This window comes from Palaemon carinicauda, chromosome 19, assembly GCF_036898095.1.
Source record: "Palaemon carinicauda isolate YSFRI2023 chromosome 19, ASM3689809v2, whole genome shotgun sequence".
NCBI lineage: Eukaryota > Metazoa > Arthropoda > Malacostraca > Decapoda > Palaemonidae > Palaemon > Palaemon carinicauda.
This window is the reverse complement of record NC_090743.1, coordinates 122599177-122613256: the sequence shown is the minus strand read 5'-3', so window position 1 is coordinate 122613256 and position 14080 is coordinate 122599177. Positions and strand designations below refer to the sequence as shown.

Sequence of the window (14080 nt, the reverse complement as noted above, 5' to 3'; positions counted from 1 at the left end):
TTGTTATGCATGGTTTGACAGCGCTCTACCGAAGCCCAACCCCCTGCAAGGTGTTGAGGTACGAGGCATAAGGGCTAAAGATCCTGCTACCAGTGCCAGGTTTCATACAAGGCAAGACACAGAGCTTTGTTTGTCAGGACGCAGAGCCTTGCTCTCCTGCCCAGAGATGGTCTGCATAGTCTTTGGTGACTCCTACTCCACATGCACAAACATCGCCACATGCGCAAACATTGCCACACGCATGAACTTCAAAGATCTGCCAGAGGTGTTGAGTCCTCTGATCATTCTTCTTTCTCCCTTGAGCAATAAGAACTTTCTTCTTGATTCTTGTCTTCCATCTTCTCCACAAGATAACCTTCCACACACTCGACCTTCGTGATCACTAAGAACCTTACCGTGCACACGATCACTTCCACCCACACAATCATCACCATGTGCACATCACCTTGAAGTACACTATCATTACCCCGTGCACGATCGCCTAAATAGTTGCCATGCTCACAGGCACTTCTACTACAATCCCCACGCACTCGAGCGTCATCGCTTGTATTCTTGCCTTTACAATTTTCTTCACGAACACAATCACCTTCACTGCACGATTGTCTCCATGAACATGATCACCATGTGCATGAGCACATTCACACACCCAAGTACCTTCATGGTCACTTCCAGTCACGCGATCACCTACATGTTCATCGATCACTACACATGCTATCCATTTCACGCTTACTAATGCACTAATACATTACTGGAGTCGACTGTATTCTTCTTGCAGAAAGACGTTGAAAACACAATCGAGAAGTGGAGAAAGAAGAGTCATGACTTCTTTAGCCACACGGTAGTTTCTTTCAAGGGCTAAAGCTCTTCCAAGACCTCGGCCCCTAGAGCCTCTTCCTTACACACACAGCAAGTTAGTGCTGAAGAAGGCTACAGTAAAACCCAGATCTTTATCTGCAGCTCCAGTACCTTCCACTTTGAAGAAAGGCCCCACTGCTCATATAGTCATTCATTTGGATGCCATATCATTAAGGATATAGATTCTTCAGTGACTGTCTACCAGTTTATGGTGAAGACCTAGTCTAACTCCTGCTATATCTTCATGGCCAGGTCATTAAAAGGTTGACACGAGTCATGACCTTTGCTCCTTCACAGGACCAAAGTACATTGACGTTTCCTGGGTCAGTTAACCAGCCAGTTTAGTAGTAAGGACTTGTGCCCTCCTGAGGATGAGTCTCCTGTTAAAGGTTGAGGGTTTGCATTTCGTGTAAGAACAAATTGGCAGTTCTAAAGTAGTTTGTATTTTTCTTAACTATAGTTAAAAACTGCCTGGCTGAACCACCACACAAGTCCTCATTAAAATCTTAAAATCTTAACGGTGTTTCAGCCTTGCTAGTCATGCTCCTAGTAAAGGTTTTGGATTTGGATGGTTTGGGAAAATTAGAGTACAGTGATACCTCGGTACTCGACCATAATCCGTTCGAGATCCGTGTTCGACCTCCGATTTGTTCGAGTACCGAATTTTTTTTCCCCATAAGAAATAATGGTATATATTCTATTCCGTTCCCAAGCACTCGAACAGGCCCAAAATATTAATAAAACGTGTACCTAAACAACAATAATTATCTAAATGTGTATGAAATTGGTCAGAAAATCCTATAAAACAATTTTAAACCATTTACTGTACTAAAATAAAACAATTTTAAACCATTTTCTGTACTGTAGTGAACATACCTTTGAGCAGCGGTTCGATGGCATACAGGGATGGATGTGGAGAGGATGGAAGGGGGAGGTTACTGCTTGGAAGGAGAGTCCCCTTCCATGATGTGGCGGGGTAGTTCTCCTTCAGGAGTTGTTTCTCTCTCCAATGAAAGGGTGGGCAGATCTATTTCAGGGGTTTCTTCTCTTCTTTGTCTCTTCTTTGGAGGAGAAACAGGCTTTGATGTAGCAGCTTTCTTTTCTTTTGTGAAAAACTGGTCTATTGTTAATTGTTTCTTCCTCCTCTGCAGTATTCTTCGAAAATGATACATGACACTATCATTAAACATATGCACTGCCCGGTTTGCTACTGCAATTTCTGGGTGGTATTTTTCAGCAAAAGCCTGCACATCTGCCCACTTGGAACAAATTTCATTGATGAGAGAACTTGGAACATCCTCCCTTACCTCATCCTCTTCTGAAGATTCCTGCTCCACAATCAGATCCTGCTGCTGTTGTTGTTGCAGGTGCAACAATTCCTCCACAGTCAACTCGGTAGAATGGCTTTCTACAAGCTCATCAATATCATCCTTGTCGACCTCAAGCCCCAAACTCCTGCCCATGACAACAATTTCCTCAACGACATCAGTGTCATCAGAAATTACAGGGGTAGCAGTGCTTGGACCCGCCTCTGGTTGGAAACCTTCAAACTCCCTCTCTGTGACACATGATGGCCACAGCTTACGCCAGGCAGAGTTCAATGTCCTATAGGTCACACCTCGCCAAGCTTGGTCAATCATGTTAACAGAGTTGAGGATGCTGAAGTGTTCCTTCCAGAATTCCTTTAGGGTCAACTTCGTGTCACTGGTCACTTCAAAACACTTTCTGAAAAGGGCCTTGGTATAGAGTTTTTTGAAGTTTGAAATGACCTGTTGGTCCATGGGCTGGAGTATGGGAGTAGTATTGGGGGGCAAGAATTTGATTTTGATAAAGCTGTATTCTTCTTTCAAGTCATCCTCGAGACCTGGAGGATGTGCAGGAGCATTGTCCATAACCAGAAGACATTTCATTGGCAAGCTCTTTTCAATGAGGTAAGCCTTAACCTGGGGGGCAAACACTTCGTTTATCCACTCAGTAAAGAATTGTCTTGTGACCCAAGATTTAGTGTTCGAGCGCCACATAACTGGTAGTGCACTTTTACAAATATTATTTCGTTTGAACACCCGGGGGTTGTCCGAGTGGTACACTAACAAGGGTTTGATCTTGCAATCGCCACTTGCATTTGCACACAGCAACAATGTTAGCCTATCTTTCATTGGCTTGTGACCTGGCATCTTCGTCTCGTCCTTGGTAATGTACGTATTGGCTGGCATTTTCTTCCAAAATAACCCAGTCTCATCACAATTAAAGACTTGTTGTGCGATCAAATTTTGTTCATTTATGTACCGATCGAATTCCCCCACGTATTTATCGGCTGCAATTTGATCCGAACTAGCTGCCTCCCCATGCCTAGTAACACGATGAATACCTGTTCTATTACGAAACTTTTCAAACCAACCCCTGCTCGCTTTAAATGTAAATGAATCACTTTCACTGGTACTCGGACTTTTCTTCACTAATTCTTCATAGATATGCAACGCTTTTTCACAAATGAACGCTTCACTAACACTTTCCCCGGCCAACTGTTTTTCTTTAATAAATATTAAAAGCAACTTTTCCATCTCCTCAATCACTTGTGGCCTTTGCTTAGTTACCGCCGTAACTCCCGTTGCAACATTCGCCTTCTTAATCATTTCTTTATGCTTTAAAAACGTAGAAATGGTCGACTTCGCCATTCCGTATTCTACCGCTAAATCGGACACTCGTACACCATTCTCATATTTCGCTATAATTTCCTTCTTCAACTCGATCGTTGTTCGCACTGTTTTCCTCTTCTCCTTCCCCTTAACACTCATTACTTTCTTGGGACTCATTATGAAAGCTAAAAAAGCAATTAAAAGCACTGAAAATCACTAAATCACAACGAATGCTGATCGCGCGTTGTCTGAGTGACGCTCTCGAGAGAACTGATGCTTCCCGAACAAGCGAGAGTGGCCGAGATGGCGCGATCATCACAAAGCCCATGCGGTCGTCACGTGTTCGGCTGGTCGAGTACCGAATTTTTGGTCGAGCACCGCAGCAAAAATTTCTCGAAAATTTTGGTCGAACTCCGAATTGTTCGAGTATAGAGTCGTTCGACTACCGAGGTATCACTGTACTTTTAAAATTTGTGATTTTTATTTCATATGTAAATGGATTAATACTCTAACCTAGGTTTTAACCCTTTTACCCCCAGGCTATTTGGAAATTTCCAACCCTTAACCCCCAGGGGGTTATTTTTTTCCCAGCACATTTTGCAGTATATTTTTTTTGATTTGCTCTAACAGCCTTAATTTTTGTCATAGAGAGGTCAGGTTGATCTCATTCTCTTGGAAAATGCCTGAATTTTCTAAAAAAAATTATCAAAAATATGAAAAAAAAATTTTTTTATAGCATTTTTTTGCAAGGACGTACTGGTACGTCCATGGGGGTAAAGGGATGGCTTTTGTGAAATGTACCAGTACGTCCTTTGGGGGTAAAAGGGTTAATTTATCTTAGTATGGTCCTTATAGATATAGTATATTACTACCATTAGATATTCTCCAACTAAATTTTTATAGCATTTTTTTGCAAGGACGTACCGGTACGTCCATGGGGGTAAAGGGATGGCTTTTGTGAAACGTACCAGTACGTCCTTTGGGGATAAAAGGGTTAATTTATCTTAGTATGGTCCTTATAGATATAGTATATTACTACCATTAGATATTCTCCAACTCTGTTACTGAAATAAACTCATAGTATTATGTTGAGAATTTAGGGTTATGAATAGAATTTCATGAGAAATTAGGATTATAAGGGACAGTGAAGACATTATTTCTTTGGTATATTGAAGTTTTATCAAATTTTCTGTTCTAGCCTGGAACAGTAAAGTCATTGGGGACTACACAGCATCCTAAACCCCTGAAAAATTGTATACGTACTGTAATTAAACTTTTCCGTTTTGATCTTAGCTTTACTTCATGCTCCATTTTGATTTTTTCACAGGCAGTTTGTGCGCAGCACAGCAGTAACCACAGTAGGCCAGAAGTCTGAAGGCCTGACTTGTCCAGGAAAACGAGCCAATGGCAGGTTATGTCGTGGTAGACTCCACGACACCATTTTAGACTGGGAAGACGCATTGCCTGATGATGACTTGGATCTTGCTATATCTCATTCATGGTGAGGATCATGTCTAGTTTTAATAACTGCAAAGTGGATAAAAGTGGCATCAGTAAGTCTTAGATCTGAATACTGTATTATAATTGCAAAAATCTTGAAGTTCACGCAGCTATAAGAATTGCAGGTGAATGCTTCTGTCATTTGCATATTTTTTACTTCAACAAAAGTGATATCATTGTATGTCTAACACAGTACACATATACAAACCTTTTGTCGTTTGAATTAGGAAATGTCTTCAGCAAAGCTGGAACAGCTGTTGAAATAGTTAACAAAGTAGTTAACAGCATGTGTTGAGTGCAGGCAGGTAGCTATACTGCTGACTTTCCTTTCAAAGACACTTTACTTTTGTTTTTGCTGCAATTAGTACATATTTACTATGTGCTCCTATCCAAGGTTGTTTAATGTTCTCATCCTTTTTCGCTTGAATGGTTGATCTTGGCTTTGTGTTTATGAAAAGAAGCAGGAATTTTCATGTGAAAGAAGAATGGACACTGCATTGTTTTATAGCTAAACTGGTGATAGATCCATACTCACTTTGTGCCTTAGGGGCATGATGGTTCATAATTATCCGCAAATGCCAAGAGTAGATCATATCATCCTGTTAAGGCCAGCATGTTTTTTGAGGAGGAGGAAGGCTTGGTCGTTTCCGGTCGCCTTCTTGGCAATGTCCATGATAATGTCTGGGAGACTGTTCAGAATTTTGCTCTCCTCTTCGAGTTCACTGAAGCTTCTGGGTATACTGTACACTCTTTTCTTAGTTTTGGGAAGTATGTTTTGGGTGCAGGGAGAACTTGAATGTACTTTGGGAAGCTCAGACAACTTCTCTGCTCATATAACCTGAGAGGAAAATTGGTAAATGGTAGAAGTAAGTTTGTTCTTACTCCTCTAACTCTTCTTCTAACAAAAAGTTCAGTAAAGCCACTTGTAGTTGCAATAATAGGCCTCCTGTCAACACTACCTCTCTTTTGGAAACCTGTTTGCTGGCTGACTACCATTGTAGAAAGATTGATGCTTGGTCCACTTTATGTACTTGGCTGGGGAATTGCTACTCCCTTTTCTGTTTTTGATACTTGAGTATCCCAATTGAGAACGTGGGATCTCGTGAAAACATAGTTGCGTGCAGCTAACAGCTACAGGTTGATAGCTGAGGTGACATGGTCCCATGTTCGTGGCACAAGGCTGTTGTTTAATCTCCACCACAAGCAACAGTGGGAAGAGGTACTTGATATCCCTTTTGTCTAGTTTGATTAGTGCAAGAAATATTTATGTACCCAGTAACAACTAACCTAGTCCTTCATTGGTCCTTAGTTACGAAGCTGGTTCTTTCCTTGGAATAGAATGCTCATTTTTGTGGTGGGGGAGTACTGTAGATCTCCTTAGCAAATGCTGAGGGTTCAACCCTTATGAAGGATGGGGATGCTTAGGATTTTTGTGCCCTTAAGGTATTGGAGCTTGGGCCAGTACCAATGGCTACAGAGAACCCAGAGTTTCAGTGTGCCTTTGTAGAGGTTCTTGTGCACTCATTCGTGATGTCAAGAAGCTGGTTGTGGCAACCAAGGCACCAACTTCAGGTAAGTCTTTTGTCATTTTATCAGCATTTTAGTACCTCTCAAAACCCAAGACTTTCTCTGGAGCTGCCATGGTTGGATCTTGTTAATTGGCCTTGGAGTAAGTTGATTATCAGATCTGGGGATTCAGTTATTTTTTCCAGCCTCTCCAACAAGATCCCCCCTCCTCCTGCATTTTGAACCAGTGATGGTTCTACGGACAAAGTCTTCTGCATCGGCTTCTGAGTTGGTAGTCTTGGAGATTGTTTCCATGGCCATCCTCCGAGCAGTCTAGTGACGACCAGTGGTCAGATGCTATGGCATACTTTGCTAAACAATGCAGTTATCAACTCCTGACTCTTCAGAGAATTACAGGAGACTTACTGTCTGGTGTACAGTGATCTCTTTTATCACACCAGTTAGCAAACCAGTGGGCCAACTTGGTGTTGGAGAAGGATGTTGTGGTGCCTAGATTCTCAAAACAAGTGGGTCCAAAAGTAGCATTGGTGCTTCAGTAGAGGGGCTACATCAAATTAAGATCTGTTTTGCACAGCTCCCTAATTCACCATGCTGTGTCCTTTAAGGTCTCTGACTTTTTAAGGGCTTCTGCAAACTAACATTCTCTAGATCCCAATCAGACCACTTGCAACTTCTTCAACTTGGAAGAATCCTCTGTATGTATATCTCTTTAAAGCCCCCTACCAGACCAGGTCAGTAAGGGAGGTAGAGAATAGGCAGAGGTAAATCCTTCCTCTTCAAGTGTTCATAATGATGGGAGCTTGGGTATCACACATACTAGATATGTCTTTGGATGTATTGCAATGGTTGGTTGATCTTTGCCTCCTCAGAGAGGCAGTTACTATGGATTCAAGGTAACCTTGCTCTTTGTTGCAATCTGAAAGTAGTGATTAATTGGGAAAAGTTGAATCTCACACCACAACAGAGATTGAAGTATCTGGGCATGCTGATAGCCACAGCAGCAGTGAGAGTCTTTCCATCATAATTTTATACCAAGAAGCTCAGAGAGCTAGCACAAAAGTTCAGTCTGTCAGTAACTTGCAGCTTTTTGGAAAACCCTCCAGCCACTCTCTTCATTGGAGAAGCTCGTTCCTTGGTATTCATGCACATCTCACTAAAAATCCCTTCAGTGGTGTTGGAGGACCACTTACTGTATCTGCTTTCAAAGATTACCTGTTTAAACTCTCTAGACTTGTCTTTTCGCCAGTAGGTGCCATGAGCCTTTGCAAAAGTGTGTTGACAAGTTGCATGGACTCATGTAATTAACCTAGTTCCTAATCAATTGACCAAACCTAGAACCCATTGACTTGCGGACCCAGGTTCAAGAGCCTCTCCATCCCCTCAGTTCATGAAGTATCTGGTGGTAACCAAGGGGAGATGTATTTGTGTCCCTGGATGATTGTGCAGTGCTATCTGAAGAGGACTCGACATCCCAGGCTTGTGTCAATAAATCTTCTTTAGCATTGGCAGAACCAGGAAATAGGTGAGAACACTCCATAGACACAGTCAGACAAGTGATGAGGGAGTTGAGAAGTGCCAAACAACCTTTACAGCCTTCTGTTTAAGGGAGTACAGTAATACCTTGTCTTACGAGTGCCCCAACATATGAGCATTTTGAGATAAAAGCAAACCGCTGATCAAATTTTTGCATTGAGATACGAGCACAAACTTGATTGAGCACGCTTACAGATGCTGATGCTAGGTAGCTGAGCACTTGGTGTGTTCTAAGCTTGTATCACTCATTCATTTCACTCGATCATCGACTTTAGTACACATCTCCCGTGTTGTCTTTGCAATATTTACGTGATTTTAACTGATATTTGTGAACATTCTTCATATTAAGTGATGGGTCTTAAGAAAGCATGCCATTATGAGCTATGAGCTGAGTATCTTGACGATATGTGTATTCCTCAAATAGTGAAAAAATACAAGTGAAAAAGTTTAAAAACTAAATAAGAATAAGATTTAAAGAAAATTAAGCTGAGTTCAGTTAAGTTAATTTTAAGTTTGTGTTATGCTATGTGTAAAAAACAGTAAATATGGTAGCATCCAACTCTCTCTCATTTCCTTCCTCCCTCCCTCCACCTCTGCACACCGCTGTTAGCCATTACAGCCTGTCTCGAAGGTAAGAGCTCCATAATAAATCTACATTGTATTGTAGATCACATTCCTGAAGTGATTTATGTTATTTTGTGTGTATGTAGAGTATTATAGCACTTTAAAGCATGTTTTTCTATTGTTATATAATTGATTTGAGTGTTTTTAAGAAGGTGGGAATGGATTAAATTTTTTCAGTTATTTATATGGGAAAGTTGACTTGAGATACGAGTAAATTGACACATGAGCTCGGTCCTGGAATGCATTATGCTCATATGTCAAGGTACAGTATTACTGTTTATACCCAAAAGTCCTTCAACAATTGATCTTAGCCCTATAGTGGCTACTCAAGGAGTTGTGTTGTCAGCCCAACTTCCATTCAAGGCAGGAATCATTTTGTTTATGGTAACATGTTTAATGTAAGTCTGGAGGAAAGGTATAACGACTGCCTTTTTTGCTTTTTCTCATTGTTTAGGGATGAAGCGTTAGTACATTTGGATGTTGAATTTGACACTAATACTGGTAAGCTACACGTAGCATCATTCTTGTCAGACTGGATGTGAGGAGTAGTTTTAGGGGGAAAGGATGGAATGAATATCAACCCACTGGCTATCTTCCTTCTAGACTGCATGTCCCATTTGGAGTGGAAAAAGATTCCTTCATCGACAGAGTATCAGGTACATAACTAAGTACTTGGCAGGGCCTATCAGCCTACTCATCCCCTTGATGGGCTGATAGGAGGTTACTAGAGTTGTCTCCCTCATTCCCATCCACAACCAGGATAAAAAGAACCAACCAGTTTGTTTCTAGGGGAATTTCCTACCCACCAATAAGAGTCTCCCTATTTTAAAAGATGAAAGGTTTCTCTACATGTTACAATAAATAATTTGTTTTCTCCTAGCTATAAAAAACCTGAACCCTTAAAAGTTTAAATTCCCACCTCAACCACCCCTCGGAGTCCTGGGCCAAAAGTTCAAAAGTGAAGTCTTTGACAGGAGAGTGGGCTGGGCTACTCGCCCTCCCTCACCACATGCCGGTAACTATCTCTTTAAGGACTTCGTAATCCATTTCAGCTCTGCTAAAGACGTTCTCTATTTTAAAAGACTAAACAAATATTAGTCAATTTTGAAATTTATTATACTTGACTTAAAAATATTTATGATGATGATTAACTTTAAACTTAAGAAACAATTCATTATTCAGGACTAGAGATTGATTCCCAATGCCAGATTGTGATGAAACCGGTCAACTCATTTCTGAATTTTAATGATTTACTGTATGTGAATAGTTTGTTTAGGGTAGCTTGGAAATCTCCATGCCTGACTTAACTCGTGCTGTTTATTTTTCATTACAGTGCAGCAGAATTAAGCATTTGCTTAGGAACTACGCTTCAGATTGTACCCAGTGGTAACCTGCCAGTTGACACAAAGAAACGTGGAGGAAAACTTGTGATATGCAACCTTCAGCCGACTAAGCAGGTAAGGCTTGTGAAATGAAACAAGCTCTTTTGCTTGCATCAGTTTAAAAACTTTTGAAACATTCTGGTATTTGTTCCTACACAAATACAAACTTGAGTTTTTTATTAGAGTTATGACTTCAGTGAAGCTAGAACGGCCAATATAAATTTAACAAGATAGTTATAACTGCTGGCAGTTAGTAGGAAAACCTAGCCCACCTGTCAGTCAGCTATACATTCACTTTTAAACTAGTACTCACGCAGCACACATGTACTCTTGCTGTCTCATGCTGTTTTAATCGTTGTGCTTTCTTTCTAAATAAGTGGATAAGTGTGTAGACAAGATTTTGTGTTTGGTTAAACCTTGATGAAATAAAAGGAAAGTACACAAGGATATGCAGTTGTTTTCTGGATAAGCCTCGAATGTGTAACAGGCTTATTTCTGGGCTCGAACCTGTGCCGCCCAGTGAATAAGCTCCATTTAGCACTTATTCTTAGGTAATTTACTGCTAAATATACCAGAGAAAAAATGTAAAGGAGTGCTAGGTTAACTAGCTCGCTCACCTATTGGTGTCGGTATAAAATTGGGCGTATAATCCAGAGGTCCCGCACTATTTAGATTCATCCACGACAAAGATCCCAATAGAGGAGAGCCGTTCAACCTCACTCGGCACCACCAACTCTGCATCCGCTCAGAACACAACTCCTTTTAGCACGCCTGTGTTGTAACCCGCTTTTTTGTTGTGCTCTCGTTTTTCGCTTATTTTCCACTGGATTATAGCTTCTTCGTCGGTTTCCCAGGAGACACCGTCTAAGTTAAGTACCAAGCTATGTTTTGCTGTGTTTTGAGCAATCTAGATCGTTTAATATTTAAATTATAGGAGTTTATTCTCTTCGTTCATTTCGATCTTGCTTGATTCCGCTTACAGTTGGTACTCCTATTTTGAGAGCTTTTAGTTTCACTCGCGGTGTTACTATGTGTATTATTTTTATTATTAATTAAATGTTATTTGTTTTTGTGAATATTCATTATTTAGCGTTTAGAACCCTCGTGGTTCATTTTTAGGGCCGATATCAGTTACGTATCGTTATGGCTTGCCGACCTTCGTTACTAGGCGGCAAATTTATTTTATAAGTCATCAGGTGTGTCCTTTGTGATTTATTTATTATGTTGCATGCCTTGCCCTAAAATTTTTATGTGTATATTTATATAAGTTTTCAACGCTATTACTATCATAATGAATATTTGTGCTATTACTCCGTTTGATCTGTCTGGTTGGGGATCGTCAGTTGGTAGCCCTGCTGCTCCGTATCACGTGATCCTCCCCCAAGCTCCCCCTCTCGCTAGGTGGGCGGCTAGGCTTCTCTCCCCCCTCCCCTAGGGGACCGTGGCCTTCCCTCCTTTAGAGGGGGTAGTTCAGTGTGTATGGACTTTGTCCTCCGGGTGTCCCGGCGGGTTCGTCTCTGTCTAGACGGGTTGGCCACCGGTCAACAGAGTTGGATCCCGGTGCACCCTGTTTTATATTCACTTATCACACTTTTATTATGTTATACGAAACCCTCCGGGTTCGGTTGGCGGTTCTTATCTACAGTTCCGCCCCCCTATTAATTTATAACAGTTCCTATGATTATATATGATTATATATGACAGATTACTATCTCGGAGTTCCTATATGAATTGGTTTATGGATATACGTTTATTTCCCGGCCCGGGGCTTAACCTCGCTCCGGGAAATCAGACACTATGTGTCTTAATCCTTTGTTGCATTTTATACTCCCGGCTCGACCGGAATGGATAGCTATACTCTAGTCTTAAGTTAGACTTATGTTTAGGCCCGGGTCCTCCGGACCTGCCCCTACTTAAGAGTATTACAATTAATCTCTAGTCTTCAGTTAGACTTATGTTAGGCCCGGGTCCTCCGGACCCGCCCCTACTTAAGAGTATTACAATTAAGCTCTAGTCTTAAGTTAGACTTATGTTAGGCCCGGGTCCTCCGGACCCACCCCTACTTAAGAGAATTACAGTTTCTCATATACTATTCTTTTTATAGATGGTGCATTGTCAGACGACGGCCTGTGCGGCTGTTCTGCATCAGCCTTGTGGGCACACCGTATGTCGGTCTCACGCCCTCTGCGGGGTTCAGCTGGAGGACATCGTGGTCTGGCACCCTGACAACTGCATGGTCTGTTTTGACCTCATCACCACCCTTGGATCTGACTCGGTGAGTCCTGTTGGCTATGTTGTCTTTTTATCTATCTTACCTTTTTTGGTATACATACACTATTTAGTAAGATTTCTATGGTCTTGAAGGACCACTATGAGTCTGCCTTTTTATAATTCCCACTATTATTTCAGGCATCCCCGGAGCAAAAGTCTGCGGCTCGGGCCACACTGAAAGTGTGGGTTGGTGGTTTTGCCCGGAACGTGAAATCCAAGCAGCCTTACGTCCTATCCGAAGACTATTGTGCCATGGTCTATCCTAACGCCAAGTCTTCAGCCGCTGTGGCTAGGCATGTTGCAGCTCCCATCATTGCCCACATTGATGCCACCATAACGGGGTTTATTGATCAAGATCAAGATCCGTCGGATGCCCCCGGAGATCTGGAAGACAATGTTGCTTCCATGAACCTGGACGTCGAACCCATGTTATTGGATGATCCGGACGCAGGTAGGGTGGTAAGTGAGGCAGGTGTTACCGGCGCTGAGATTCCTATCCTCAGCCCCGCTCTTTCTTCTTCTTCTGATCGCTCTTCCTTTCATGGTTTTTCTGGGGACCGTGATTCGTCTCAACGATCACACCCGGTTCCCCCCAAGAATAAGTCTACATCTAGAACCTTACCTAAAGCTCGTAAGCCTCACAAGGCTTCCCATAGTTCTAAGCTGAATACAAACCCGTCATCTAAGGCTTCCGGCTCCTCCTCTAAGTCTCACGACCCAGGAGTACAATCCGCCACTCCTGCTCCTAGCTCGGGCCTTTCCGAATCAGCCATGCTTCGCATTGTGTTGGAGATGCAAGCTAAGTTGGTGTCGGAAATGCAGGCCAAGATGGACACGATGTTCTCTAACATCGGTCAGAGACTTGGGGCATTAGAGCAAGGGGCTCCGGAGCGAGTCCAAAGCTCTCTCATCCCGGATGCCTCTAAGCTCCCGCCGTTTACCAAGAATAATCCTTGGCGCATGGCTCTTCATTCTCCGTTCTCAGACGGAATGTTAACTTTGGAAGGTCTTGGCACTCGTCCTCTAGAGGACTTTGAATTCTTTCCTCCTGGTCTGGCATTTCCATTTCATGGTTATGCCAGGCTTACCGAGGAAGCTCTGGTTCGGCTAGATAAGGTCCCCAAAGAGACCGTCATCTTCCCAAAAGAGCAAGCCCAATCTGTTTGGGCTAGGTTCTTGAACGACATCGGTTGCACCAACACCATGTTAACGCCGTATAAGAGTTCCTTCACAATGTTTTTAATGGATAAAAACACCGTGACTCCATGTGTTAATAAGGTAGCAGAGCTTGCTTTCCAATATGCTCTGGAGGAGAAGCCCTTGCCTCCCATCCGAGAGGTGGATCCGATCTCCCTCCTTCTTCCTTCTGGCATTGAGTGTTGGGACAACGTCCATACCACTTTTACCTCTGGCAAGCTATCAGCGGACTGTGCCTCAGTCTTGTTTAGTGAGCGGCTTCCCCGTCTCCCGGAATCCCTCATTAAACAGGAGTATGATTCCCGCCTACGTGTTGGCCGAACTCTGAACTTGGCCACATCCACGGAGTCGATAGCCTTGACTTATGATACTGAGAGTATCTTTAAGTCTCTCAATAAGGCTACGTTGCAGTCATTATACTATGACCTTTATGACTTCGCTACTGCTAAACGTAGGTGTCGCAAACACGTCCTGGCTGAGGCGACCATTAGGCACGAGCCTAATAAGCTTATCCGGTCCTCCTGCTGGGGTTCAAATCTCTTCCCTGAAGATCTT

At 42.4% G+C, this 14080-nt stretch overlaps 1 protein-coding gene across 1 annotated transcript in view; it reads left to right on the top strand.

Moving 5' to 3' along the window:
* Sirt6 (sirtuin 6) overlaps positions 1-14080 on the top strand; it is a 48931-nt gene that overhangs the window by 22349 nt on the left and 12502 nt on the right. The window contains exons 5-6 of the mRNA XM_068393865.1: positions 4819-4992; positions 10009-10132. Of these exons, the coding sequence (XP_068249966.1) occupies positions 4819-4992; positions 10009-10132 (298 nt within the window). The remainder of the gene's footprint in view (positions 1-4818; positions 4993-10008; positions 10133-14080) is intronic.